The sequence below is a fragment of the Rhea pennata genome, chromosome 22 (genome assembly GCF_028389875.1).
Source record: "Rhea pennata isolate bPtePen1 chromosome 22, bPtePen1.pri, whole genome shotgun sequence".
Lineage (NCBI taxonomy): Eukaryota > Metazoa > Chordata > Aves > Rheiformes > Rheidae > Rhea > Rhea pennata.
The window spans coordinates 2,337,826-2,364,473 of NC_084684.1; the positions used below are offsets into that span (position 1 = coordinate 2,337,826).

The 26,648-nt window shown below is 54.0% G+C and overlaps 1 protein-coding gene across 2 annotated transcripts; it reads left to right on the forward strand.

Moving 5' to 3' along the window:
- The first annotated feature begins 930 nt into the window (after positions 1 to 930).
- On the forward strand, positions 931 to 24,684 carry SLC2A1 (solute carrier family 2 member 1). 2 transcript variants are annotated; one of them, XM_062593701.1, is made up of 10 exons: positions 931 to 986; positions 11,505 to 11,597; positions 18,857 to 19,017; positions 20,045 to 20,285; positions 20,820 to 20,982; positions 21,067 to 21,254; positions 21,407 to 21,511; positions 21,988 to 22,089; positions 22,419 to 22,622; positions 23,049 to 24,684. In XM_062593701.1, exons 1-10 carry the CDS (start codon positions 969 to 971, stop codon positions 23,244 to 23,246), a joined length of 1,473 nt encoding a protein of 490 aa, XP_062449685.1. In that variant the 5' UTR covers positions 931 to 968; the 3' UTR covers positions 23,247 to 24,684. The 2 variants fall into 2 exon arrangements, with proteins under 2 accessions (XP_062449685.1, XP_062449686.1); XM_062593702.1 differs by lacking the exon at positions 931 to 986 and adding an exon at positions 1,108 to 1,157.
- Positions 24,685 to 26,648: the final 1,964 nt, after the last annotated feature.

Here is a 26,648-nt window from a genome sequence, read left to right on the forward strand (position 1 = left end):
GCTCTCGCACACACGCGTGCGCGTGCATTTGCGTGCAGGGCCCTCTCCCCTCGAAGCAGCCTGGCAGCGAAGCTCCCGCACGCATGCACACGCGCGTGCGTGCACAAGCAGCCCTCACCGCGCCCTTGCAGGGCCTGCACGGACACACACGTGCGCATAGGCACGCACAAGCACACGCAGAGGCTCGAACGCACGCAAACACCCCTTGCCACCGCCATGCAGGGCAGCCCTTGTGCACACGTATGCACACGCCCACACGCACCATGCCACAGCCACACAGGGAAGCTCTTGCATGCATGTACACACACGCACCCACCCACAAACGCCCTTGCTGCAGCCACACGGGGAAGCTCCTGCATGCACACACATGCTGGCACACCCACACCCTTGCCATGCAGGGGAGCTCTCCTTTGCACACACACGCACATGTGCCTCGCCACAGCCACACCAGGGGGCCCTTGCACGCACCCACGCCCGCGAACACCCCTGGCTGCAGCCAAACGCGGGAGTCCGTCCGTGCGTGCACACACACGTGCGCACGCCCCTCGCCGCAGCCCCGCGCCCACACACGCGTGCACACACGCACGCGTGCGCCCGCACCCACGCCCAGGCGTGCCCCCCGCGCACGTGCGCACGCATGCACGCGTGAACACGCGCGCGCGCGCGAAGCCAGGCGCGCGCGAAGCCAGACGCGCGCGCGAAGCCAGACACGCGCGCGAACACACACACACGCACGCGCGCACGCGCTTGCACGCCCGCCCCCCCCCCCCCCCGCTCACCCCGCGGCGGCGCTAGCCCCGCCCCCTCCGCCTCCAGACCCCGCCCCCCGCCGCCGCCGCCGCCCAATGGGCGCCGCCGCCGCCGGCCGCCGCGGCGCAGGCCCCGCCCGCCCGCGCTCATAAGCCCCCTCGTGGGCCGGCGGCGGGCGCCGCGCGCCAGGGCTCCGCTCCGCGCCGCCACGCAGCGCCATGGAGACCGGCAGCAAGGTGAGCGCCGCCGCCGGCCCTGCCCCTGCCGCGCGCCCCGGGCGGCCCCGCGCCGCGCCGCCGCCGCGCGCGCCGCCCTTCCCGCCTCAGCTTCGCCTCAGCGGCGGCGCGGCCGTTAACGGGTGCGGCGGGAGCCGCTCGGCGGCGGAGCCGCTGCCGCGAGGCCCTCGGGTGCGCGGAGCCGAGCGGCCGCGCCCGCGGAGCGGGGGGCGCGGAGCGCGGCGCGGCCCCCGAGCCGGGCGGAGGGCTCGCCTCGCGGCCCGCCGAGAGCTGCCCCTCCCTGGCCGTGGGGAGCGGGGAGGGGGGTCGCTCGGCTCTGCGGCCTCCCCCGGGGAGGGAGGCAGAAAAATCACTTCCCTGCGGAGCCCAGCGCCGGGCGGCGCGTTGTCCCCGCGTAGCTGAAGAATCGCACCGCGGTTGAGCTCGTTGTGGGAGCCCGGGCAACTTCTGGGCTCCGTCGGTGACGGCTCGAAACAAACGTGGGTCCTGCGCGGTGCCCTGGCTGTGGGCAGCGAGAGCCGGGCTGGCTCCCAGCCTGGCTGTGCCGAGCTGCTTTCTGGGTCAACCCCTCTGCTAAGTCGCACTCAGAAATGTTGCTTCAGATTTCTTCCCTTTTTTTCCTGGGTTTGGAATGTGTTTTGGGAGCAGCAGGCTTTTTTTATATTTAATTATATCTATATATCTCCTTTTATATATATATGTCTATATTTAGCTTATTGTAGGCTTGCCATGAGCAGGGTTTTGGGGGTTGCTGGGGGGAAGAGGGGGCTGGCATGTGGGGTAGAGCGCTTGTAAGGTGCGGGATGGGAACGGGAGCCTGGATACGTGACAGCCAGGAGCATGTCAGAGCCGGCGCTGCGGAGAGAGGAATTAGTGAAACTTGCTCTTTTCCTCAACAAAGAAGTCTGGTGCACCGCAGGCCAAACTCAAATCTTGGCTAGGCAAATGGAGGCTTGCAGCGGCCGGCGTTGGAGCTGCGCTGGTTTCCATCTTTAACTGCCCTGTTACATAAATTCAGGTTAGAAATCATTTTGGGGGGGTTTGTTGAAGTGAGTAATTAGTCACTGGAACAGTCTGCCGCTCTGTCATGGGTAATGCTTAATCCAGACTGGATGTTTCCAAAAAGAGCCCTTTTGGTTGGAGCAAGGCATCTGACGGCCCGTGTTACGCGGGAGGTCAGGCTGGACGACCGCAGAGCTCTTTAGGCTGTAAAGTTCAGGAAAAGACCCCTGAGTTGTCTGGGAATGTGGCGGATCAGGGCCCTGAAAGCCGGGACGCGGGCTGGAAGGAGATGGGGGGGTGGGGAGAGGTTTGCTCTCCTGCCCTGCGCAGCTCTGGAGTTAATGGCGAAGCGGCAGCTGCCTGGGTCTCGCTGCCCGGCTTGTCCCAGCTCTTTGCATAAGAAAGTGTTTGAGAGGCTTGCTGGGAAGACTTGTTGTTTAACCGCAGTTGTGAAGCGGAGCTCTTGTCTGTGTCCTCGGTTCACCTCTTTAAAAAATTGTGTGGAAGCCTCATTCTGCCTTGGTGAGTTTCATTTTGCATTGAGGTGCTTCGGTGATGATAATGCCAACACTCGTGGCCCCAAAGCTCGATGTAAGCACTGGCTAATCCTGGCAGTGCTTTTACGAGGCAGGTAGCAACGTATTATCCTCTCCTGCCTAATCTCGGCTGCAAAAAAAGCTCTCCTGCTTCCCCATCTATAAATGTCAGTGGTGTGGCACATGTCATCTGCCCTGCTCAGTGTGCTGGCCAGTCAGAAGTGACTGGCATGTGGCTTTTTAACGGGTACTACTGAGTGATAGTTTACAGAGTAAGTTTTTCCTGGGCTGGGAGCCAGTGCAGACCCTGCGTTAGCTCTGAGCGCTGGCCTGCTCCGCGCTCTCCTTGCCTCCTACGGAGCTGCAGCATTAATTTCTTTGTGTCCCATGTTAGCAGTGAAGCAGGGGACAAACGGACGCACGCGTGACCCGGCTCAACCGCGGCCCGTGCGACACGGGGAACGTGATGCAGCATCTTTCCCGGCAGGACTACATCTCCATTAGGAGGAAGGCTGTCTGCATGTCCTCAGCGTGCCGCCAGCCCCTCCCCGTGCGCGCGTGAGTGTGAGTGACGCTGGGCTGGCGAGTGCCAGCAGGCATGGGATGCCGCGAGGCGGGCGGTGGGGGGCTGCCAGCCTGTGTTTGTCCCCGCGCGGGGCTCTGGCTCCCCGGAATAAGGTGAAAAAGGAAGGATTTGAGCATCTCAAAGCGGGATGGGACCTCCTACGAATGTGCTTTCCTCCATTGGCTGCGGAGGACGAGCCTCCTTGTAGCCGAGACACAAAGAGGGAGCTTGTGCGCTGCCAAGGCCCTGCTTTGCACCAGATGCTTGTTTAAGCTTATCAGGAAGTTGCCCGCTGCCCTATGGCTCATGCAAAGCATTTGGGTTTGAATAGGGAAAAGGATCTGCTTACACCGTGGCTGGCTGCTGGGGAGGATATTGTGCTTATAGAACTGTTTTGTGTTGGAGAGTGGGATTTTTTTTCCCTCCCTTTTCTTGTCCAGCAAAAGGCTCTTGTTTTGCTGGTTTCTCTACCCAGGCAGTGGTTAGCAGTGGTTTCGTCACACAGAACCTTCACGGGAGCCGTCCCACAGCGTGAGCCGGCTGTGAACTCGTGCTGAGGCTGACCTTGCTTGCAGCTCTGGGGTGGGGAGGATTACTCGCATGAGTAAGGATTTGCTCCCTCAGACTTTATTTGCAAAACACCGAGCACGTGTTAGGGTTGAATTCAGCTGAGCCGGCCGGTGCCCCAGCTGCCTACAGAGCCTCGCTGTCTGAAGGCGAGTGGGGCTTGCAGGAAACCTCTGGGGCTGCTGGCAGACCTCATTCCCCACCAGGCAGCTCGCAGACAGAGCCCTGCCGCTTTTAGTGCGTATCCAAGCAAGGCGTGCCACACTCAACAGCAGGTTGTATGCCTTATCTTTATGGCCTGTTCTAATTGTGGATCTTCCTGAAATTCCCTTCTGGGACTTCTAATGAATTACTCACTTCCTTATTCCATGAGGCAGACAACATCCTTAGGAATCCTGTGACACTGGAGGGAAGAAAATGGTTTAAAATGCCCTGATAAGGGCAAACAAAGCGAAGGCATCATAACACAGTCTGTGCTCGGTTGGGGGAATCGGGCTAAACTCGGGTTCCTGAACGTGCTGTTGTGCTGCTGCCTGTGCAACCTAGGCTGAGTCTAGCGTGAGTCAGGCAGGTCCCAGAGGATGCTCTTCGGTATGAGTGGCCATCCTTGTGCATTCGACAGAGGAAGCCGGAAATGGCAAACTGAACTAATCCCTAATGCTAAACTCTCACCCTCGCTTAGAAACTTAACTTTTACTGCGCGTCTAACCAAAGTTACCAAAAGGATGCGGGTCAGATTTGGGCACAGTCACAAGTTCAAAGGTTATCTTGCTACCATGCCTAATACTTTCCTGTAGTGGCAGGGACAGGGGAAAAGGAGGGGGGGGGAAATGCTAGATATTTCTAAATAGGCTATATAGAAGCTCATTTGAAAAAGTAGCTGCTTAAAAGTGAGAAAGGAAAGTGCTTTTTCTAAACTCCAAGGAAAGCTGCTGTTTTCTGTTAAGCTCCGAATGAGGGGTTAAAAAAAACCACAGCTTGCTGCATGGCTTTACAGGGCTTTCCCATGAAAATCAGCCAATGGGATTTGGCTTTTTCCAGCTCACCAGCCTGAGTTCCTTTTTTTTTTTTTTTTTTTTTTTTTCTTTTTTTTTTTTATGGAGTAGTTAAAGCCAAAATACTCCTGGCCTAACTGCAGATCAGGCTCTGCAGTGCACTTGGTGCTTGAAAACAAGAGAGTGGAAGTGAGCGGTAGGAGCTGACTCGCAGAGTGACCCTGGCTGGGCTACTTTTTGTCTAAGGAGACGCTTTCCAAAAGTACGAAGCGAAAGGTTTCTTGTGCTAGTAACTTTGTGTTGCTTTGTCTTTAGCTGGCAGTGTTTCTTAACCTGTGTCTAAAAGTATCTGCCAAAGATTAAGCACATGAATAGGGCTTTTTCTTTATACGTAGACAGCTTGAAGCATGTGAAATATGGAGGCTCAAGTGCTTTTTATGTGGACTTCTAGTAAAATAACTCTTGCAAGATGTTGGAAGTGTATTCCTAGAGCTTAAGGCTTTTACTCCTTGAATTCTTTGGTTAGAGCTTAGTGATGGCTAAATGTCCCCTTTTTTCCTCCCACTCTACCTGGACATCCCAGTGCAAATGCTTAGTCCTCAGCTGTGTCAGTGTTAGCAAGCAAATAACAAACTTGCGTTGGTGAAAACCCCTTGTAAGGAGATGTTACCTCTTGTGATCTTTCTGGAGTAAAGTTCACATTGGGGCGCCAGCCTGAATAATGCATCCGCATCACGGACCGTCGCTGTTCCCTTTCATTAAAAACTCACTGGGCAAACAAGCGGTGTTGTAACGGAGTGTGACTCATACCCACAATATGCTGCTGGTTTGCTCATTGTTTCCTGCGTATTCAAAATGTGTGATAGTTGGGGATCAATTATTAGCATTCCTAAATGTTTCGAACTGGTGTTAACCACTCTGCTCCTGTGTGGCGGTGGTGGAAACGGCAGGGGAGGGGAATGTTCTTAAACAGGGCTAAAATTGCCGGGGTGGGTGGGGTGGGGAACTTTTCTAACACTGCTTTTTCTGGGAGGCTTTCAAACACTGGTTGCTCTTTACATTTCTGGTGTTTTGTGTTTTGGGGGAGCAAAAAAGAGCTATCTTGGGCTCTTTGCAGATTTGTGCAGAATGCCTTGAGAGCCGGAAGAGATTAGAGCCCTGCCAAACAGAGCTCTGTCTCGTGGGTCAGGGGCCTTGGAGGCAGAGTTCTGGAGTATGGGGAATGCGTCTTTGTCTGCCACTTGCTTTTTTTGGAAACTCAAAATTTCTCAGCCTGCTCTTGCTCTGCGTCGCAGGTCTGGGCTGCGAAGCTGGCGGTGCTGATCTTTGTCAGGAGGGCTGAAACTTTAAATGGTGAAGAGGATTTTGGCTGGTTGGAGGGGAGGAGGAAAGCGGAGTCACCATGAGAACAGAAAGTGGCTGGGCACACAGCGGCCTTCCCAGCAGCTTTGAGGCCGAGTTCAAGTCCCCGCAGCCTGTTTGAGGACTGTGGCTCTGAGCGGGTGCTTGTTCTAAGTGGGCATTTTCTTTTCAAGGGCTTCAGATTTGTCAGATGAGCTCAACAAAGCCAAGTGCCAAAACCACCCTGATTTCTTGTGAAGTTGAATTGTTGTGCTTGGGCCAATCCTAATTAATGTCCTTAATTAACAGGGTTGGCTTTATTTCCTGAAGCAGTTCAGGGTCTTGTTGCTGCTCTTCCCTGTGAACTTCCTAATTCCACGGTAATACAGAGGCAGGTGGTTTCTCAGGAGGATTGAGTTCAGCAAGCAGCAGTTATTGCTAGTGAATGTTTCATACTTAAGAATATATCCGTGTGTGTGTATATATATATAAATATATGTCCCTTATATAGTGTCTGTCAGCTCTTGGCTTGGGGTAAGGATCTGCCTCTTCACCTCACTGTGTAGTCAGTCTTCATAACTAATGAGTATTGAATTTAGGTGGGTCTGACACCAGGCCACCAACATGTTTGTCTAAGATGCCTGGGAAGTGAAGTGGGGTTGGAGGTAGCTAGAGAAGCTGTGTCTGTGCGATTTCATCACACTTCCCTCTTTCAGTCCTGTTTTTGGTGATCTAGCTAAAAATAACTGCTAGGGAACCATTAAATGCGTAGTGAAAACAGTGGCGTGGTCCTCACTGCCCATGAGATCGGCCTTGCTTGAGGGAATGATATGTTTGGTTGCTAAACTATGGCTGAATTTCTTACCTGAAATCTTACCCTGTTCGCTGGATTTCTGCCTTGCAGGAGGGATGGCATGCTCTGACGAGAAATATTTGGGTGTGCCAGCCTCCATCTGAAAACAATACTAGGGCCCAGCTGCACTGACTGTACTGTCAGCATTTAATGTTGCGGGGTGGCAGGGAGCTTACGGAGCCCTTTGAAATGACCCATAAAAGGGCTGGGAGCCAGACACAACCTTCACTGCAAAGGGCTGGATTCGTCTGGTTGGGCTGGATTCAGCTCAGCTGAAATTGCCCTCGAGTCCCTGTGACTAGTGTTTCCTTTTGGCTGGTTGCCTCCAAGGGCCTGAAGCCGGCACCAGGAAATACTAAGCCCAGGGGTTTGGATGAGTATTAGATTGCCTGGATCTGGGCTTTACTTTTCACCCAGGACTGAGTCCTGCCTAGCAGCTTGTAGCAGTCCTAGAAGTAGTGGTGTTAGTGGACTGAGAGGCAGGGGGGTGCCTGGTACATGGATTGCTCAGGTGGTACCTGCTGTATTTCAGGATTGGGGTGATGGTGCATGAAGAGGGATGAGGGTACTGAGTCTTGACTCCTTTAAAATGGCCTATCTGCTGCATCAGGGAGCAAATGCAGCCAGCACAGGCAGCTGGGAGGCAGTTGTGAAGGTAGCAGTGCTCGGGTTACATGTCATCCATGTCCTTAAAGTGATACTCTTCCAGGGAACAGCATGTCACAGCTTACCTGCCTGTGGTGTGACCTGGGGGAGCCACGGTGGGAGCTGATGTCTCTGCAGAGGAGGGTGCCTTGAGAAGTCCTGGGGTAGACAGTGCCCAGATCAGCCAGCTCTGACCCTATTCCTGGTGAAGTACGTACCTGGGATGATTATGTAGGATCTGGAGAGCCCTTATTGCAAGAGTGGCTGTGTCAGAATCAAGCTTTCTGCTTTGTAATCCAATGGAGGAATTCCTATTATCAGGAGTTTGAGCTGGACAGCCAGGGCTGGACTTGCCTCCTCTGAGCAGTGGGGAATGTGGCCACAGGGCAGCTGTTCAGGGCTGGGAGGACATGGAGGAGCTGGAGGTCTTTCCCCCCTCTGTAAAGTCAGGATGACTGTTAGGTTACCTCCACATGCTTTAGGAACTTGCCTTCAGTGCACTTTCTAGTGACTGTGCCTCTTTTCCAGCTTTGAGCTTTATTCAACTCGGTCTGTTTCCAAAGGCTCAGATCTGACAGCTTGAAGGCTCTGATCAGGCATTTCACGTCCTACGTAACCCATGCTGGAGAGCTTCACCCTGGGATGCATCTGTGGTCAACTCTTCCTCTTGTGCATTAGGGTGCTGCTGCAGCCCATGGATGGGAAAGGCAGCAAGGATAGATGGTGGAGACATAAAAGAATTTGGCAAGTATCTTACATGTGTGTGTGTTGAATAGTGTGGTTGCCAAAGAAGTGTGGTGTCTCCCTTTGGCTGAGAGGTGAGACCTGGGAGTCCTTCTGCTTGCTGAAGGCTGTTGGGACATGGGGTGTGCTGGGTTCTCATTGTGATATGGGGGAAGCCAGCAGATGCTCTGCTCCAATACTGCTGTATGCTGTGGGAGGCAGACCTCACTAAGGCGTCAAAGTAACTGTTGCTGGTAACATGAGTGTTAGTGGGCATCATGGACAGGGTTTCAAAGCCAGTGAAATCCAGACATCTGGATTTGGCATCTGGCAGTTAAATCATGATTTTTTTTTCCTTCTCTAGGAGGACAGAAGGTAAAGGAAATGAGGGGCCACAGCAAGGGAAGAAAGGTGCTCCTAAGCAAGGAGGCAGAGAAAGTGAGGCAAGAACTGCAGGGAAGGCAGCTGTGGGCAGACAAGGCTGAGATGTGAATGGAAAGAGATGTGCAGCTGGCAAAGGTAGTCATAGGGTCATAGGATTAACATGAATGTGAGTAAAGGACTGCCAGGGTGGTTTTGGGATGGAGAGGAGATGCTTGTACCAGCAAGCAGGAAGCAGTTTGCTCCATGCACAGTGCCTGGAGATAGCCTAGAAGAAAGTGCAGCGGCCAAGGTGAAAGAGGAAGCAAGTCTCTGCAGCACATGGCTTGCGGGTGCTTCCTGGCACCTTGTTGTGGCAAGGAACAGCCGTTCCCAAAAATGAAACGGTGCAGCCAGACTTCTGGTGTTGAGCAGGGTGGGAGAGAGCAGGGCCCTTGCACCAGATCAGGTGCCCATGGCCCCAGAGAAGGCTTTGGCCCCATAACAAGGGAACGCTGTCTAGGCTTTGGCAAAGTGCTTGTGCCGCTTCAGCGAAGTCTCCCTTCCACCAAAACAAGCCTCACTTCCAAGAAAGAGCATCGAGCCCTCAAAGAAGGGGCTTTAATTTCACGTGAATATCCCAAAGCTGATTAACCAAACTTGGGAACATCAAATCCTGGTTCTCAGGGCACCACGGCCAGGCTGAGCAATGGGAAAATCTCCTGCCTGGGATAATTGGGCCATTGACGAAGGTGGCCCAAGTGCTGGCCTGCCCTGACCTTGCTCCGAAACAAGCCTCCAATTGTTGCTTTAGCTTAAGCAGGAGAAAGAGGAGGTGGGCGAGGGCTTGCCAAATAGCCAGAGGCACTGAGGCGTTGTATAAACACGGGGATTTTTGCTTAGTAACTGTGAATTAGGCTCTGACACAAACCTTTGTTGGTGATGACTGAACCATGCTGTCTGGGGCATCTCCACCTTGATGATCGGCAGTGCTGCTAAGCGTGGGCATGCTGGGCTGTGAGGACCCTGAGCTGATGTGCAGTATCCAGCTGGTCCTTCTTGGGATTAATCAGGGAGTTCAGTGCCACAGTGAGGTTCAGCTCCCCTAATGTTCCTGGGGAACACCTTTCCTCTCTCCTTGGTCAACAGGTGGAGTGTTTCCTGTCCAAAGGACAAGGAGGCCAACAAGTGTCTGCAGAAGAGCCTCAGTGTGGCCTGGCAGGAGCACAGAGCCTCCACTGTCCCTGGGGACTCCAGAGAAAGATCAAAGAAGGCAGCACCATGTAAAGTCTCAAACAGCCCCGAGGGCTAGGTGCTGTGTACTGAACAGCCAAATCAAGCAGCCTGAGCGTGGTGGGCTCATGGGGCTGACAGGGCGAGCCGGGGGTATCGCTGGCTCTCTTATCTGCACAACTATCTTGCGTGTAGCCCCCATGATATTCTGGGTCGGTCTGCATGTCACGTGGGGTGCCTTGGGGTTGTTGGATGGGCCGCAGCAGGCCCAGATAAGACTTTGGGCTTGAGTCTGGAGGCAGAAAATTCCTGGAATCTCAAAACAGTTTTATTATACAGGCAGGCTAAATCATGAAAGAAGTGAGTTGTCTTTTTATTTAGCATTCTGCCTATTTGTGCTTGTCTAGCTTGCAGTGTGGCCAGGCCCTGCTCTGACTGGACTGGCACGTTGCAGGTGCTGGCATGATTTTTGGTAAGAAATGTCTTTACCTTTCTGAGTCAGCAGGCAGCCCAGAGCTGCTCCGAGGTTGCTCTTGCTGTTTCCAAATACCTTGGACTTGGGAAGAGGTTGTGTGCCTGTGTGCACAGGTTAAGCCCTTTCATTTAGAAAGGGCACCCTCTAGGCTTCTCTGGGAAGCTGCTTTTCCCAGTGTGACCTTATAGATCACAGCCACCTGTTTTCTAGAGTAGAGTATGCAGCTAAAACATAGGCCAGAGTATTTCTAATCTAGTTTGGAAGAGTCATCTGGTTGTTGTTTGGACCCATTCCTTGCTTGACAAGGCCAACTTTAAAGTTTGGTCAGGTTGCTCAGGGCTCATTGTCCAGTGGTGAAATGGGCCCATGAGGAGTGGCCTCTTGTGGCCATCTGCGTAGATGTGAGGTTAAAGGACCAAATCCAGTTGTCATCAAATTCATTACGGACCCTGTAAGTGCACTGGACTGCTTTCTGAAGTACAAAGTTCTCTTGCTGGGTATCCCTGGGTAGCACAGCATAGGGCTGGCAGATAACTGGCCTGTTTTGAGGGAGTGAATATGAAGATCTGTAGAGGATAAGACACTGAACACCTGATGCTTGAGAGGCAGAGAAAACCCCTCCTCCCCTTTTCTGCTCCCTTGGGGAGAAGGAAAGGAAGCATAATCCTGCCTTAGAGAATTGCTCTCAAAAGACTGAGTATCAGAGGTGGGTAGATACTCAAGTTGCTTGGCCTGTACAGTGTGTAATACCATGGGTCCCTGAGGCTTGTCTAGTACTTAGCCACTCTCCATGGTGGGGTCCCAGGCCTGTGAGGTGGGGAGCAGGCAAGTGTGGGGCCATGCCAGGCTTGTCCCGCTTTCTTCAGAGCAAAGCCAGGTGGCCAATCCATACCTGAACTTTAAAGCCTGGTTTTGGTGGGATTGAGATGATGGGAGATGGTCTAACCTTAGGAAGCTCTGATGAATGCGGGAAGGTGAGGAGTGCTCTGCCTTGTGGACAGGAAGGCCTTTTTGCCCTGGTCCAAGCAGGCTGTTTGCATGATGCATCTCTGGGAGAGGAATTGATGCCCTCTCTGGACGTGGCTGGTGAAAGGATTGGGGAAGCCTGTATATGGCAGATCATGGGCTCCTAAACTGTCTTGGCCAGGAGTAGGGGGAAGTCTTGGGCAGAGGTGGGACAGCCAGGCTCTCAAACCTAACTCTCTTTCCTCTCCCTCCTGCAGATGACAGCTCGCCTGATGCTGGCAGTGGGAGGAGCAGTGCTGGGTTCCCTGCAGTTTGGCTATAACACTGGTGTCATCAATGCCCCACAGAAGGTAAGAGCTAAACGGGATTGCCCACGGCGCCTCGCCGTCCTCCAGGGCCGCTTGTGCAATCATGTGCCTGTTGTCGCAGCAGCAGGCGCAGCACAGCTGGAGCCGCGGGCACCGACACCGCACCACACGCGCTCGCCTGAGTGTGGCAACGTGCGCAGTGTGAAACAGCGCTGATGTCGTGAAGCGTGCTGCTTTCAACATGGCCCCACGCTTGAAAACAAACACACCTACTTCCCACCTCATGCATCCACTATGAGCCTGGCTAAAATAGTACATCCTGTTAGGCAGCTTACTGCCTCTAATGGGATTTGTTAAGGAGTTATTTAGCTCTTGTGTTCCCAGGAGAATTAGTTTCCTCTTTGCTTAGCATTTTACTGAAGAATTCTGGGAATAAATATATATGGTCAAGAAGCCAAGGCTCTCTGGGTGGGATCTGGGTAGCTTTTAACCTCGGCCTTAGCAAAAGATCTCAAAGCTAATTAGGCTCTTAGTCAGCTTGGGGGCAGTGACCTCTCAAATGGGCTGCTGAAGGAGCTGGTTATTTTCCCACATGTGGGTGCAGGCTGGAGCCCTAGTGCATGAGGGCACGCCATGGGAACTGCAGCGCGCTCGGTGCGGCTTTGCAGGGTGAGCAGGCCTGGGAGTGCTTACACACATGGCCTCGGAGATCCTGATAACAGCCCTGGTGGGCTGCCTTAGGGAGGGGCAGATAATTACTGCCCTGGTGGAGGCAACACTCAGGAGGTTCCAAAATACCAGTGAGTTGGGGTTGCCAGGACTGTCCAGCCTCAGTTTGTCCCACCTCAAAGGAAGCGGAGCACACCAAACCCTCTGGGTGCATTGAGCTCGTTCACCTGCTTTCTGCCCCCTGCATTCTCCAGGGTGCAGGTGGCATCAGCTCCAGTTTCCGAGCTGCGGATGGAAGATTACCTGCCTTTCTTCCTGCTCACACCCTCCTGTGCTGCCCTTTTGCAGCTGTGTGGGGATGTTTGGTGAGCCCAGTCATCCTTGACTCAGCAAGAGCAGGGCGGTGGCTGCAAGGACAGGTGAAAGGCAGGACTGGCTCTTGCTTGGGACTGTAAAGCAATGAACAAGGCCCTTTGGAAATCTTGCCTGGGTAACTTGCCACCCCGCAGGACCAGCCACCAAGGGTGCTTTCCTTGCTTGGTGGTACTTTGTGGAAAGAGCCTGACACAGGGGACAGGATCCTCAGGGACTGACAGCAGCTGCTTCCGTGAGGCTCTGGGGTTATCCCAGGGCTTTTCACTAAATTCAGGCCTGGTGAAGGGTGGGCTTAGACCAGTGAGGAAGCTCAAAAAGTTACAAAAGTAACTATCTTTAGTGGGAGAAATTGGGATCTTGCATGGGTCCATGAAGGGAATGCTTAGCTGGTGGTGTGAAGGGGGCAGGAAGGGAGGTGAGAGCACCTGGAGCTATGGGGGGGTGGGGAGAAACATAGGTAGGTGTCAGATTGAGAGGAAGAAAAACAAAAACAAAGGAGGATGGATGGACTTGGACTGTGGGGTTTGGGAAAGGCAAGATGGGGTGACAAAGCCTCAGAAATGACAAGTTCTGGGGGAAGGGGAATGAATAGCAGCAGATACTTGCTGTTTCTTGTACTGTAACTAGCAGGTGCCAGGATGTTCTGGTGACCTGGCATCTGGTAGATACTTGGGAACCTTGAGAAACTTGGGTTCCCCTGAATTGCACAGCCCTTTGAAGTTTAAGACCTGCAGAAGTTGAAGGTTCAGGAACTCTAAGTTGTGCTCATAATGTGCCCTGGGCAAAGCACACCTGCAGGGCTAAGGTGTTGAAAGAAAAACCAGGGTCTAATGGCTGCTGCTCACCTTGAAAGAACTGGCCCTTTCTGGGCTGCGGAGAATTAAAACATCAAACAATTTGGTGCACAATCTCAAATAATTAAAAACACCAAAGTAGAATTCACACCGCAAGAATATTAATCCTGTTACTGTCAGGATCTGCAAATAGACCACAAAATCCCTCAGCGCTGCCGTAATGGACCTGACGGCTGCAGAGAAGGGTGGGCAGCTCTTGTGCGAGGGTGTGAGGAGCGAAGCTTGCCTGGTCGAGCTGTCTGTGGCTGGCAGCCAGCTCTGTAGGGCTTGGCCTAAGATGTGGTAGAGGGGTGCTGTAGGGGATGGCTTCTGCGGGCTGTTCAGGTCCTAGTGGTGCAAGTGTTCGGTCGACAGCGAAGGGCTGTGGGAGGCAAGGCAAAGATCAGAAAGCAGCGTTTGCTGCTCACCCATCCTGAAGACTGCACACAGCAGCAGCGTCTGCTGAAGTAGCAGTGGGCCAGAAGAGTTCTGAAATGCAGCTTTCTGGCATCTCCTCTTTCCCTGCCTCCTGAGCCTTGTGGGGGAACACTCCTGGCAGATACTTGGAGGAACAGGGCCAGGTTGGGTTTTTGGCAAGGAAGGGCTGCACAAAGAGGTCACCTCAATTCAGAAATGAGAGGATCTCACTATTGCAGGAGCCTGGCCTGTTGTGAGCTGCTGGGGCTCTTAAAGGCTGCTGGTGGTTTGTGCTTTGACAGTGCAATGGGAAGCTACCAAGGAGAAGCTGTGACATGTCCACCCAGTGCCCAGCCTCTGCTGGCCTTTCCAAGGGACCTGTTTGGGATGCGGGACAGACCAGGGAAGCTGTCTGGGGTGTTCTCTTATTGCAGGCAGGAAGCAAGGCCCTTCTCTATGTCAGGAGGACACTCCAGCAATGCGAGGGGAGGCAGGATGGATTTTGTCCTGGGTAGTAAGATGTTCTGGGCATGGGAATTAATCTTCTGTGGCTGTGGTGGGTGAGGACTGGAAAAGCTTTGGGGCTTTTAGTGCGGAAAGGGAGCAGGAGGAATTAGTAGCAGAGGGAGGCTGAGGCTATGGAGCTGGTGGGAGGACATGCAGGGGAAAGGAGTAGCCCTCACCCGGTCCTGCACCCAGGGGAGCCCCTGAGCTGGTCTGTGTTTTCCCTGTGCCTGGCCTTTCTCCAGTGCACCCGTGAGATCCTTTCGTGTGCCAGCATCAGTCCGTGCCTGCCCTCCCCGTCCCTTCTCTCGGGGTTTGCACAGAGCACCCTCTGCACACACCATTTCGGGGGAGATGGACTTGATGTGTGTGTCCCCACAGAGCGATTTCCACGTGATACCCACAGCGATGCAAATGCAGCGACGTCTGCTTGCGCCAGCCTCCTATGGCTGGCTGCCATGCAAGCAACCAGCTAAGAAAGCCTCCTTTCTTGCACGCTGACCACCCAATTTGTGGCCCTCTTAATATAGTTCTCCCTACCCTGTGCTGCTGAAACAGCTACCTCTGTTCCTTCTGGGGCGTTAGGAGATCTGAAGTGTGGAGAGAATGGCCTAAAACAAGTGGAAAACTTTTCACTGAACGAAAAAAGGGTGCAAGGGAGAGAAACTAAGGAAAAACAGCCCCTTTAGGATTTTTTTTCCCCTAGTGTGAGGGGCCTCTTATTCTGCAGTTCTCACTTTAAACTCAAGAGTGTTTGATTTCTTTCTCCTTTCCCAAAAATCAGATCACACTGGAGTATTTGTCAGTACTTTTTGTAGAAGAAAATGGGGCCAGGAGGAAGGTGGGGGGGTGGTTTTGTTTGACCCCTTGGGTTTTTTCAATGCAGAGAGGAGGAACAGCAAAACCACAGTTCAGAGCAAGCCAGGCCTTGGCCACGATAAGCTAGCCGGATCTGGGGCATGAACAGTCATTTGGATTTTTTTTCTTTTTCCCCTTCTCTCCTTCCAGGGAGACCTTTGTAGAGAGCTGGAGCTTTTAGGGTAGCTGGGGAGGAGTTTAGTGGGTGCAAAGTGTGGCAGGCTGTGTGTTAACTCCTTGGGACAGTACCTCTGCCTCTTTTTTTCTTGAGATGAGAGCTCAGCTTCCCATCTCGCTGACGGGAGTGTCATGCTTTTCCTGGCAGGATCAGGGTGCTCCATTGCAGGCCTGAGACTCCCTCTGGTCCGAGCTTGGAGTCACGTCACTGTCGCTGCTTCCCTGCAAGGTCTCCTGCGGGGTGGCAGCCTGGGGCTGGGGCTGGCCCTGCTCTGTGACTCAGTGCTTGCAGCAGCTGCTTGAGGAAGCTCAGAAAACCAAACTCGGATCTCGACAGAGACGGTGGCAAAGAGTTTCCAGACCAGCCTCTTGCAATCTAGTTATTTATCGTTCCTTGGAATCAATAAAGCAATGGATTGGGGCCATGAGCGATAACAGAATCCACGTGTACGTGCCGAAATGGGATCAGCAGCAAGCACTGATAAAACTCAGGGCTTTGTATACAGAGCTGTATCCCTTGTTCCTTCCAGCCCCTATTTTTAGTCTGCATGTTGCTGATATTTATTATAGGAATTGTCAATTGTTTGCAACTTGTTAATTCTTGGTGGAGAAGATGGGCCTGTTTCCTTCTCTGTCTGTCTGATATTTTAAATGCTTGCTACCATTAACCCAATGTTTGGCAGAACATCCCCTAACAACGTTTTCATGTGTTTTAGTGATCAGGGCTGTGGGCTTCAGGCTGTTCTCAAGCCTTTTTCCCAGATCAGGAGGTCAAAAAAAAGTCTGTTTCCAAGGAATGCAGCAAGGAGATGGCACCTGTGAGCCCTGCTGGGGTGCAGGCCAGCTTTGCATGATGTGTTAAGGCAGTGGGGTCGTGTGACTGGCACTCCAATGCTACAAATAATTAAAATGCTCTACAGTTATTTGTTTTGGTGACATTAGAACAGGAGCAAAAGCCCAAACATCAAAACCTCGAGGCAAAGCAGGCGGGGATGACCTAGAGACAGACAGACAAAATCATTTAAGCCTTGAAATTCTAATAATTTGGGGGCTTTGTGAAAGCAACAACTCTAGAGGGGAAAAAAAAAACACGTTATTGAAATTTATACTGAAGCACATGATACAAATTGCGTTTCTTGTGCTGCCTCTGCAAGGGGCTCTCACTAATAGCTAATAAAATAAAGTACTAGAAAACTAAAACTGATTGTGCAAACACTTAATTGAGGGCTGTAGCTTCACTTGCATGAGCGACTCTGCTTGCTTCCTGTTCGGTAGTGGAGTGCGTGCAAAGCCATCCAAAACATCGAGATATATAATTTTATATCTAATAAGAGCTTCCCTTGCTTTTATGAGATCTTTGTTCCTTGCAGCCAGAACTGCTTTTCTGTTAACGAGGAAGGTGTGGCTGTATTAGTAATGTTGGGTGCTTTGCAGAGACAGTCCCAGACTTTCTAAAATAGGAGGTTAGACTACTCAACTTGGCTATATTTAAAATTGTGGGGGGAGCAGGGGAAGATGTTTACAGCAGCAGTACCGCAGCTTGGGAGCCAGTAACCCGTCGTCTGCAAGTTCCCCTAAGAGAGGATAGAGCATCAGTCTGGCAGTGCAGCTCTCTAGGAGATCAAAAACAATGATTATAAATACAGCATTAATCACTGAGCCCTTTGCTTATTTGTCTTGGGCACGGGTGAGCGTTGTTTTGGGAAGGGGCCGTTCCTGACCTCTAGCTAACTGGCTTGAAGCTCTTTGCCAAGCTTTGTTCCTTTAAAAGTGTGTACATATATATATAAAAAATTTAGTCCTACTAAGAAAGTAATTTAAAACATGCAGCCATCCTGGATATTAACAGCTACTACTAAATTAAAGCCCTAGCAACATGTACATAGGGAAAAAAGTGTTTTTTTTTTAACTGGGTTTTTGTTTAGTAGGCTTTAAGCTGTGCACCAGAAGCAGTATCGCAGCAAAACACTAGAAATGAAATGAAAGGGACCGTCCAGGCGAGGGGGGTTGCGCTCATCCACTTCAGCTGCCTGGACAACTTTGCTGTCTTCCTTCAGTGTCTCCATCCACCTCCCTTCCAGCACGCTGCCCTGTGCGTTGCTTCTCCTCTGAGGATGGAGACCCAGACCCCCGTGTGGCCCTGCTCACCCCCTCTCCTTCGCTCTGCGTGCCTGTTGCATCCTAGCAGCCCTTGGTGAGCCAGGAGAAGCACGACCTTCCCGCAGCAGAGCAGAGCGGCAGCTTCAGAGGCTTTTTGCCAGTGCAGAGCCTCGGCAGGGTGAGACACCAGAACCTGTCTGGCTGCATTTTCCTGCACATCCCATTGCGTTTCCTCCCAGAGAGGCTCTCTCGGCCCGCTGGTAGCCTGCAGCTGGGTGGCTCCCGTCCAGTGGAAAGCAAAGAGCGCTGGGTTTAATCGGAGCGTGCCTGCAAACCCGGGCTTGCTCTGTGACACATTATCTTGTGACAGAGGAAGAGATGGGCCAAGCCTTGTGGCTGGGGCGACGGGAAACTGCCCGCAGTCTGTAGGTGGCTGGGCTGAGGCCTAGGAATTTGAGGCACGGGTGATGCAGATGAAATCTCAAGCAGAAGCAGCAGAGGAGGCCTTAGCAGTTAGTGGCTAGGTAGAGCTCCTTGCTTTGAAGGCTGTTTTTCTCCACTTTGTTATTAGCCTGAGTGCCAGCAGCAAAGCTGCTTCAGTCCCAGGTGGTCCCAGCATCAAGTGGTTTGTGCTGTGACATCTGCACTGAATCGTAGCTGGATCGCTTCTGCCGGGGTGGAGATGCAGCCCTCTGCGAGGAGGAACAGGATCACAGTGGGATGCGATGAGGTGAGGAACCTCGTTCTGCACTGAAATTGGAAGGGGAATTTCAGCCGGTGGTGTAGGATGCCAGGTTTAGCGCCCAGCCCTTGTGAGCAGCAGCATGAGTGTGGTCTGGGCTGACACAGCAGGCTGCAGAGTCAGAGCTGCAGACCACAAGCGAGCGTGGTATCTGCTCCACTTCAAAAGCAGGCCTGGGCGTAGCTTTGCACCTCTCACCCGGATGAAACCTTTCTTGCAGCACGAGTGAGAAGAGCTGGTCCTGTGATGAGCCTGAGCCTAGGAAAGCCTGCGTTCAGGTGTGCCACAGCCTTCCTGGGCAAACTTTGGCCTGTAACTGTGCTCGGTGGTGTTGGGAGTCTGGTTTGCTGAGGATTATGTTGGTAATCTTGCGTCCAGCATCACGACAGGGGCCTTGTTAGTCCAAAATGCTAAGCCACAAATGCGTCTTTCTAGAAGAAATGCTGCACTTCAGAGGCGTCTACATGGTTGGGGCAGGATGTAAACATGAGAAGAGCTTATCAGTGCAGCATGGCATGGTCTTATCCACAGGAGCTGCTAGCGAGCGTCTCTTAGCGTGAATATGAGGCAGCAGTTAGTGAGTCTCATCCTGTGGTTTGATTCTCCCTGTCCCACCTGCCCTGCAGGTGATTGAAGACTTCTACAACCGCACCTGGTTCTACCGATACGATGAGTCTATCAGCCCCGCTACCCTCACCACGCTCTGGTCCCTCTCCGTCGCTATATTCTCCGTTGGAGGCATGGTTGGATCCTTCTCCGTGGGGCTTTTTGTCAATCGCTTTGGCCGGTAAGTACCAAGCATGTGAGACCTGTGCAGCCCTTCCCTAGTAGCCCAAACCCATGTTGACCCCTCAGGCCACATGAAGCACCGCCTCAGAGCTCTTCCCATGACATAATCACCACAGTTTTCTCCTCAAACAGCTTGGTCACCCCTTCGTGCAGCAGAGCCTGCAGGAGGCAGGAATGGGCTTGGTGGTTCATGCCTTGCCCGTGAGGCCATTCTTCTACCCTCAGTAGCTTGTCACCACCTGCTCTGGGAGCTGGCAAGTTCTCCTTGCCCTGCCTTCTCCAAGGCTTGGCCTGCTGCAGAGCTGAGCCCTTCTTGCCAAGCCAAGTGCTCTGTCCTTTAATAGCTTCTCTGTCGGCCTCTTCCAAGTCTGCTGTTTCAAATTCAGCTCACATCAAAAGCTGTGCTGTGTTTTGGTCCTTAGGGCAACATCTGTTTAACTGTCTTGCTGTCAAAGGGGAGCATCATTCTTCTCTTAATGAACCCTGCCGGCACTTCCATTTCTGAGCTGCATGAAGCCTTGTGTTTGTGCTTTCTGAAGGGCTGTGGAGGCCAGTTGTGAGCCCCATGCAATGCGCAACGCTCGCTGGCTTCAGCTTTGGGTGTTTTTCCACATGGGAAATGTTCTCTAGCTCAGCCTCACAAGGGTACAAACAATAACCGTGTTGGAAGGCCTTTCCTGGGCAGATTTCCATGTGCTTGGTGTTTAAGGGTGACGCCGTTGTCTCCCTGGTGATAATATTCTCCTTTTTGTGCATCACGTAGCTCAGATGAACCAACCAGCTGCCTCCGTTTCACTTGCAGCTTCCCCTGCTGCTCTGTTCCTCACCTTTTACTTCCACTATTGTAGCTCTTGCCAATGCTGTCAGCAGTTGCTTGCAGTCCGTGACTAGGCTTTGGACACCTCCCTCCTGCCAAGAACTGATGTTTGGGTCCATACGGTTAAAGAGCACCGCTCGATAACCCTTGAACTTTGCCGACACCCATGTCCCGTGGTCCTTACCACCTTCCTTCCTTGCCTCCCCAGGCGAAATTCCATGCTGATGTCCAACGCTCTCGCCTTCTTGTCTGCTATCCTCATGGGCTTCTCCAAGATGGCCTACTCCTTCGAGATGCTCATTCTTGGCCGCTTCATCATCGGCCTCTATTCTGGCCTCACCACTGGCTTTGTGCCCATGTACGTGGGTGAGGTGTCACCAACCGCACTGCGGGGTGCCCTGGGAACCTTCCACCAGCTTGGCATCGTCCTGGGCATTCTTATCGCGCAAGTAAGTGCCGCCCGGTGGGCTGTCTGTGCTGGCTGCAGTGCCAGAGAATCGCCTGGAGTTTCCTGTCTTTGCTACTAACGTCGCACCCCTCTGGATCTGCAGAGCCCTCGGGGAGGCAGTCAAAGAGCGCATGAGGCCGTGGGTCTGCAAACAGAAGCGGCACCACGCTCCCGAAGGCGGCGGTGTTTCCCTGGCTCAGGGCTGCCCTAGCGACAAGTGTTGACCTTGCAGCCCGATGTCTTTGGGGCTGAGGTTTAGTGCAGTAACACAGCTTTGCACGTGCTGTGTCTCGGCACAGGTGCTCTGAAGGAATAGATCTCGGCCTCCAGGGGCACAGGAGAGTTGTGTTTGGGATGTGCAGCATCAGGACGTGGCATCCGTAGGGTCACCCAGACACAGTTCGACTCTGTGTCCCTCTGCTAGGTGCTACGAGACCGGGACACCCATGGGTGTCCTAAGCAGTGGGTTTGTTGCACTGAGGAAGGGGGAGAGGAAGGCCTTGTTGCACTCATGTGGCTCAACCCCTTTTCTCAGGTGTTTGGGTTGGACTTAATCATGGGAAATGAATCACTCTGGCCGCTGCTCCTGGGATTCATCTTTGTCCCTGCCCTGCTGCAATGCATCATCTTGCCCTTCGCTCCTGAGAGCCCCCGCTTCCTGCTGATCAACCGCAACGAGGAGAACAAAGCCAAGAGCGGTGAGTTACCCTGTCCCTGAGCTCATCCCACTGCGTACGGGGGCCCTCAACCACACCTAACCTGGCTTCCCGCTCTCCCCTCAGTCCTAAAGAAGCTCCGGGGCACAACGGACGTCAGCAGCGACCTCCAGGAGATGAAGGAGGAGAGCCGGCAGATGATGAGGGAGAAGAAGGTCACTATAATGGAGCTCTTCCGCTCCCCCATGTATCGCCAGCCCATCCTCATCGCAATCGTGCTGCAGCTGTCCCAGCAGCTCTCGGGCATCAATGCGGTGAGTGCGGGGTGGGGAGCGTACGCGGGTCTGGCTGCCTGCTCAGATGCTGTGGGTCATGCTGGGTCCAAGTCAGCATCCCTTCTGCATCCGTGCCAGCCCTGGGCTGTGCCCTAGCCCCTTCCCTCATGGCATACCCCTTCCTTTTGTAGGTTTTCTACTATTCCACCAGCATCTTTGAGAAGTCAGGTGTGGAGCAGCCTGTCTACGCTACCATCGGCTCCGGGGTGGTGAATACAGCTTTCACGGTTGTTTCGGTGAGTCTCAGCTCACCACAGCTGCCCCACTAGCTCTCGTTGCGTTGGCCTAGCTAGAACAAATGTACCCGTGACAGGGCGCCTTGAACACGACCTCAGGATACGGAGCAGCTGCCGGGAGGTGCCGGCTGAAAGCACCGGCAAGGAGGTGTCCTGCTAAATTAATCCCAAATTCAGCCCCTGTCCTCCCCAGACCAGGAGGATGCCCGTGCACCAGTGGCCTGGCACAGCGAGCCTGCTGTGGTCCGTGGGCTGTCCCTGCTGCTGCACCCTCTGCGGTGGAGTTCAGCTGCGAGTTTACACAGCCTGTTGGCGCAGGGCCTTTTGCACGGAGGCTCTGAGCACCTGCAGGCTGGGCTGGCAGGCTCAGGCTGGCGAGCGTGCGAGGCACCCCCAAGGAAAGTGGGTCTTGGGGGGAGAAGAGGGCTTCTCCCCAGGCCGGGGACGTGCTAATGGGGTCTCCTCTGTGTTGACAGCTCTTTGTGGTGGAGCGGGCCGGACGCAGGACCCTTCACCTCATCGGCTTGGCAGGGATGGCGGGGTGTGCAGTGCTCATGACCATTGCCCTGACGCTGCTGGTGAGTGACGGGGGCTGAGGGGCACTCGGGGACGGGGAGGGTTGGTAGAGGGCACTGCCCCTTGCTGTGATTGCTTTCAGGGGAGATTTGGCTGAAGGCTTTTCCTCCTTGCAGGGGTGACGGCATATTGCTGAGTAGTCCCCGCCACCCAGCTCTCTGATGGGATCTCAGAAACTAGTCTCTAATCTGGAGAAACTGTCTCTCCTCATGGCTTCTGCTCGCACCACGCTCTTGCCTGCAGTCTCGTCTTCTGTTCCGGACAGATGCTTCATCCATCCCCAGCTCGGCTGAACAACGCTTACAAACCTTCTCTCTCTTCTCCGTACTAGGACCAAATGGCCTGGATGTCCTACCTCAGCATCGTTGCCATCTTCGGGTTCGTGGCCTTCTTTGAGATCGGTCCAGGCCCCATCCCCTGGTTTATCGTGGCAGAACTGTTCAGCCAAGGTCCTCGTCCTGCTGCCTTCGCGGTCGCCGGGTTGTCTAACTGGACCTCGAACTTCATCGTGGGCATGGGCTTCCAGTACATTGCGGTAATCATCTGCCTGGCTCGCGGGGGGCTCCGGGCCGAGGGAGGATGCGCAGGCAGCCTTAGCCACTGCACCGGCGGCAGCTGGATCGTGCAGCTAGAAGAGATTTGAAGTCCCGAAACCTGGAATGAGAATAGGATTAGGATTTGCTGGGACTTTATTTGAGAAATATCCCTAGGGAAGAGGGTCAAACAAGGATGGGGCAAGATCTGGGAGACTGAAGGAAAACTGTGCCCCGTACCAGGCTAGCCTGATTTTGTAGGCAGCACGTGGGGACGGGACAGGTGCTAGATGGCAGGTCCAAGGTCACAAGGCTGCGGTGCATCGTTTTGTCCCTAAAATTGGTTAGCACACACGGCTGCGCTCCAGCAGACCCGGCCAAACGCGTGGGTTTCGCCGCTCACCGCTTCACCTTCTCTCTCCTTCCAGCAACTCTGCGGCTCCTACGTCTTCATCATCTTCACGGTGCTGCTTGTCCTCTTCTTCGTCTTCACCTACTTCAAGGTGCCAGAGACGAAGGGCCGGACCTTCGACGAGATCGCGTCTGGCTTCCGTCAGGGGGGCGCAAGCCAGAGCGACAAGACCCCGGACGAATTTCACAGCTTGGGTGCCGACTCCCAGGTCTAACCAGCCCGCGGCTCGTCCCGTCTCCTCCGAGCCTCCTAACTTCTCTCCTGAGTGTTTTTAATGCTTGTACAGAAACCAGGAAGGAGGGAGCGGGGGGTCTGGCTCTTGTGCATATGTTCCTTCTCCAGACCTCCCCCACTGGCCGCCTGGTTTATCAGTGACAGACTGACATATTTTTTGCTAGGAATGATTTTAGCTGGTTTTATGTCCAGGATTTCAAAGCCAATAGATTCAGAAGCAATGACTAATGTTTTAAAACCAACCAAGCAGTGTCCTCCAGCCTCAGTGAGCAGGAGGGCAGCTCCCTTTTTAATAAGGTGATAGATTATTTAAGGAGAAATCACATAGAGGAAGTTTTTAAAGCTGGAAACTTTTTAATGTTCTAATCATAGAAAAACAAATCACATAATTTGACTAAGTGTAAAACAACAAAGAGGCGTTTTTTAAGAAAATTTTTAAACAAGTTATTTTTTAAAAGTCTGAGATTTCAACCCCTGCCATGGATTCATGGATCGGGATTCCCTGCCCTCCGGGAGCGGGGGGAGCCTTGGGGCAGAGCGGAGTGGGAAGGGCTGTAGACAGAGGGCCGCTCCTGTGCGGCCGCGGTCGGGCGCTGGACCCGAGTGTGTCCGAGGAGAAGGTTGGAAAGGTCAGGAGTACGGTGGCAGGCCGCAGAGCGCCGCCTCCCTCTGTACAGTCTCCGGCAGCAGCTCCCCGACTTTGCTCGTTGAGGGCTCTGTCTCCGGCCTCGTACGCTTCCTCGCCTGAATTAGCCGTTCTTTTGCCGGCCGCCTGCGCCGGGTGGGCCGAGGCGTCCTACGGGGCGCGGAGCGGCCACCCAGCAGGAGGGCAGGGTGTCTTTTGGGGTGTAACCTTGGCAATATTTGCCTCATCGGTCAATCGTGGCACAAGGCGCTGGCAGACAGGAGCGGGGAGAGACCTCCCTACGGAAAACCCGGTGGCAAACAGCGAAAAGGAAGAGCAGCCCTGGCCTTCCCCGGCGCGACGGCGCCCCGAGAAGCCGAAGCGATACGTTCGCAGGAGCGGCTGACGGCCCCGTGCTACAGAAAACCCACCCGTCGCTATCACGTCAAGTCCCGGACTCACAGAAATTCATCATTTGGATACCTACATTTCCTGCTCTGTGTATAGACTGGAAGATATTTATATATATATATTTTTGTTCAATGGTGTTAATAGTAGACATTAAGTTATAGCGTTTCTGATTGACAAGCAAAGTGCTGTAAATATTCTTGAAGTATATTCACATTGTATAATGTATACAAAAAGGTACAGATACAAGGGTATAGTTTCTATAGCAACTGTAAGAAAGGCTTGTACATGGTTAGGATGACTTTTGTATAGTTAATTACCTGCACTGTAGTTGTATCTATTGCACTGAATTTTAGTCTTTAGTATATTAAAAACAAGAAATACAGTCCTTTTAAAACAAAACTAAGGAAAAAAAAAACCCAAAACACAAAAACTAGCCCTTCTCCCCCGAGTGCATCTGTTAGAGGAGCTAATGGCACACTCCCACAGCCACGTGCAGTTATTTAATAGTGGTTTTTTTTGTATTTATTTGTCTGTTTTTAAAATGGCTGCACTGACCACACTTGAAAGAAAATAAAGATAGGGGGAAAAAAAAAAAAACACCCCGCGACCGAGTCGTCGCACCTCCACGTGCGGCACGGAGAGGCCGAGCGCGCCCGCTTTGTTTGCGTTATGCGGATAACCTGAAAACGGGCGCCAAGAGCGAGGCGCGTGGCGCGGCTGCAGCGACCCACCCCGCCGCGTGGCGGCCGGGAGCCGTTTCGGGGCCCCGGCACCCGCGCTGCCGAGGCTCCCCCGCGAGCTGGCACGCACACATGCGCCCGCGCTTTTAGGGCACGGCCCTGACGCTGCCCTAAAACTTGACTTCAGCCGGCCTGGCGCGGGGCCCGGGCTCTGCCTGCCCGCGGGCTGGGGCGGCCGCCGCGCCGCCCGGCTCCCGCTCCGGCTCCCGCTCCGGCCGAGGGCTCCGCGCGCCCTACGGCGATCGGCCCGGGCGGAAGCGCGGATTAGCGGGCGCCTCGCTGGCCCGGGCGAGCAGGGGCCGAGGATCGTCCTCGCCCGGCTTTCGCCAACGCGCCCGGTTACGAAACGCCGCCGCCGCCGCGAAGCCGTGCCCGCCTCCGGGCGAGCGGTGTTGCCACCTTCTGGCTGCCGCCAAGCTGATTCCAGCCCGGCCTGGAGCCCGTCGGGGCCCCGGCTGCCCCGTTAGGCTTTGATTGCCCCGAGGAGCCCCAGCTGCAACCCTCCCGCCCCGTTTGCTGCGTTCAAGCTCGAGCCCGGGCCCTTGCCCGCTCCTGAGCAACGCCGCGGTGTCGCTGCCTCTGGCCGGGCCAGGGCTGTCTTGCACCTTCTTGCTGTGCTCAGCGCGCCTGGCTTTTTTCCTCCCTCCCTCCTTCTCTTCTCCCCAATTATGGAGTACTAAGAGCTGCAAGTCAGAACACTTTCAGGCAGAGAAATGCTGATTTTGGTCATTTCAGGTGCTTTCTATTCAGTGCAGTATTTCCCCCTGAAGCGTACACACTGGAAGCAGCTGCAGTAGCAGCACGCAGAAGATAGTGCTTGTAAAACCTTTCAAGGCTCCCCAAAATAGTCCTAGTGCAAATTCCGGTAGGACCCGCAACAGGATGCTGAGAAGGGAGCTGAGTGTCTCTGCAGGGGTTTGCCCGGGAGCCCTCTCGCCACCAGCACCGACTCGCCCCTTCCCAGCCCTCGCTCGTCGCCAGCCCTGCTCCCGGAGATGCCCATCTAACTTAAACCACCAAAATGGCAATTTTTTTCTGTGCTCCTCTATGGCTTCAAGTGGCCAGGAGCAGGCGCCCGGTGCTGCGTGGCACTTCCAAGCAGCATGGAGGGATTACACCTGCGCCGCCCGAGCCCGCAGCTCCAAATCCCCCGCCGCGGTGACCCAAATCCTCCGGGCGCTGAGGCCCCGGTGCCGGCGGGCGCCGCGGCCCGCGGAGGAAGGCCGGTCCCCGGGGCTGGTTACCCCGGCCGCAGCGAGGACGAGGGCCTGTGCGGCGTGGAGCGGCCGAGGGCTCCTGCCTGCCGGTGCCCGGCAGAGCTATTCCGCCCTCTGTAATTAAACAGCGGTTGAACTGGAGCGAGTGGCTTTCCCTTCACCAGCAGCATCAATCCCTTCTAATTGCTCAGGTCCCAGCTCAACAAAGCATTTGAATGTGCACTTGACTCCATCCCAATTTAGCAAGGTAATTAAGTGCACTCGTAAATCCTCCTGAGGTAAATGAGACTTAATCGCAGGCTTAAAGCCCAGCTGAATGCAGACCTTAGCAGCAGAGCAAGTTTCCTCTCGCCTCTCTGCACAAGGCCATCACATGCTGCGGGCTCTGA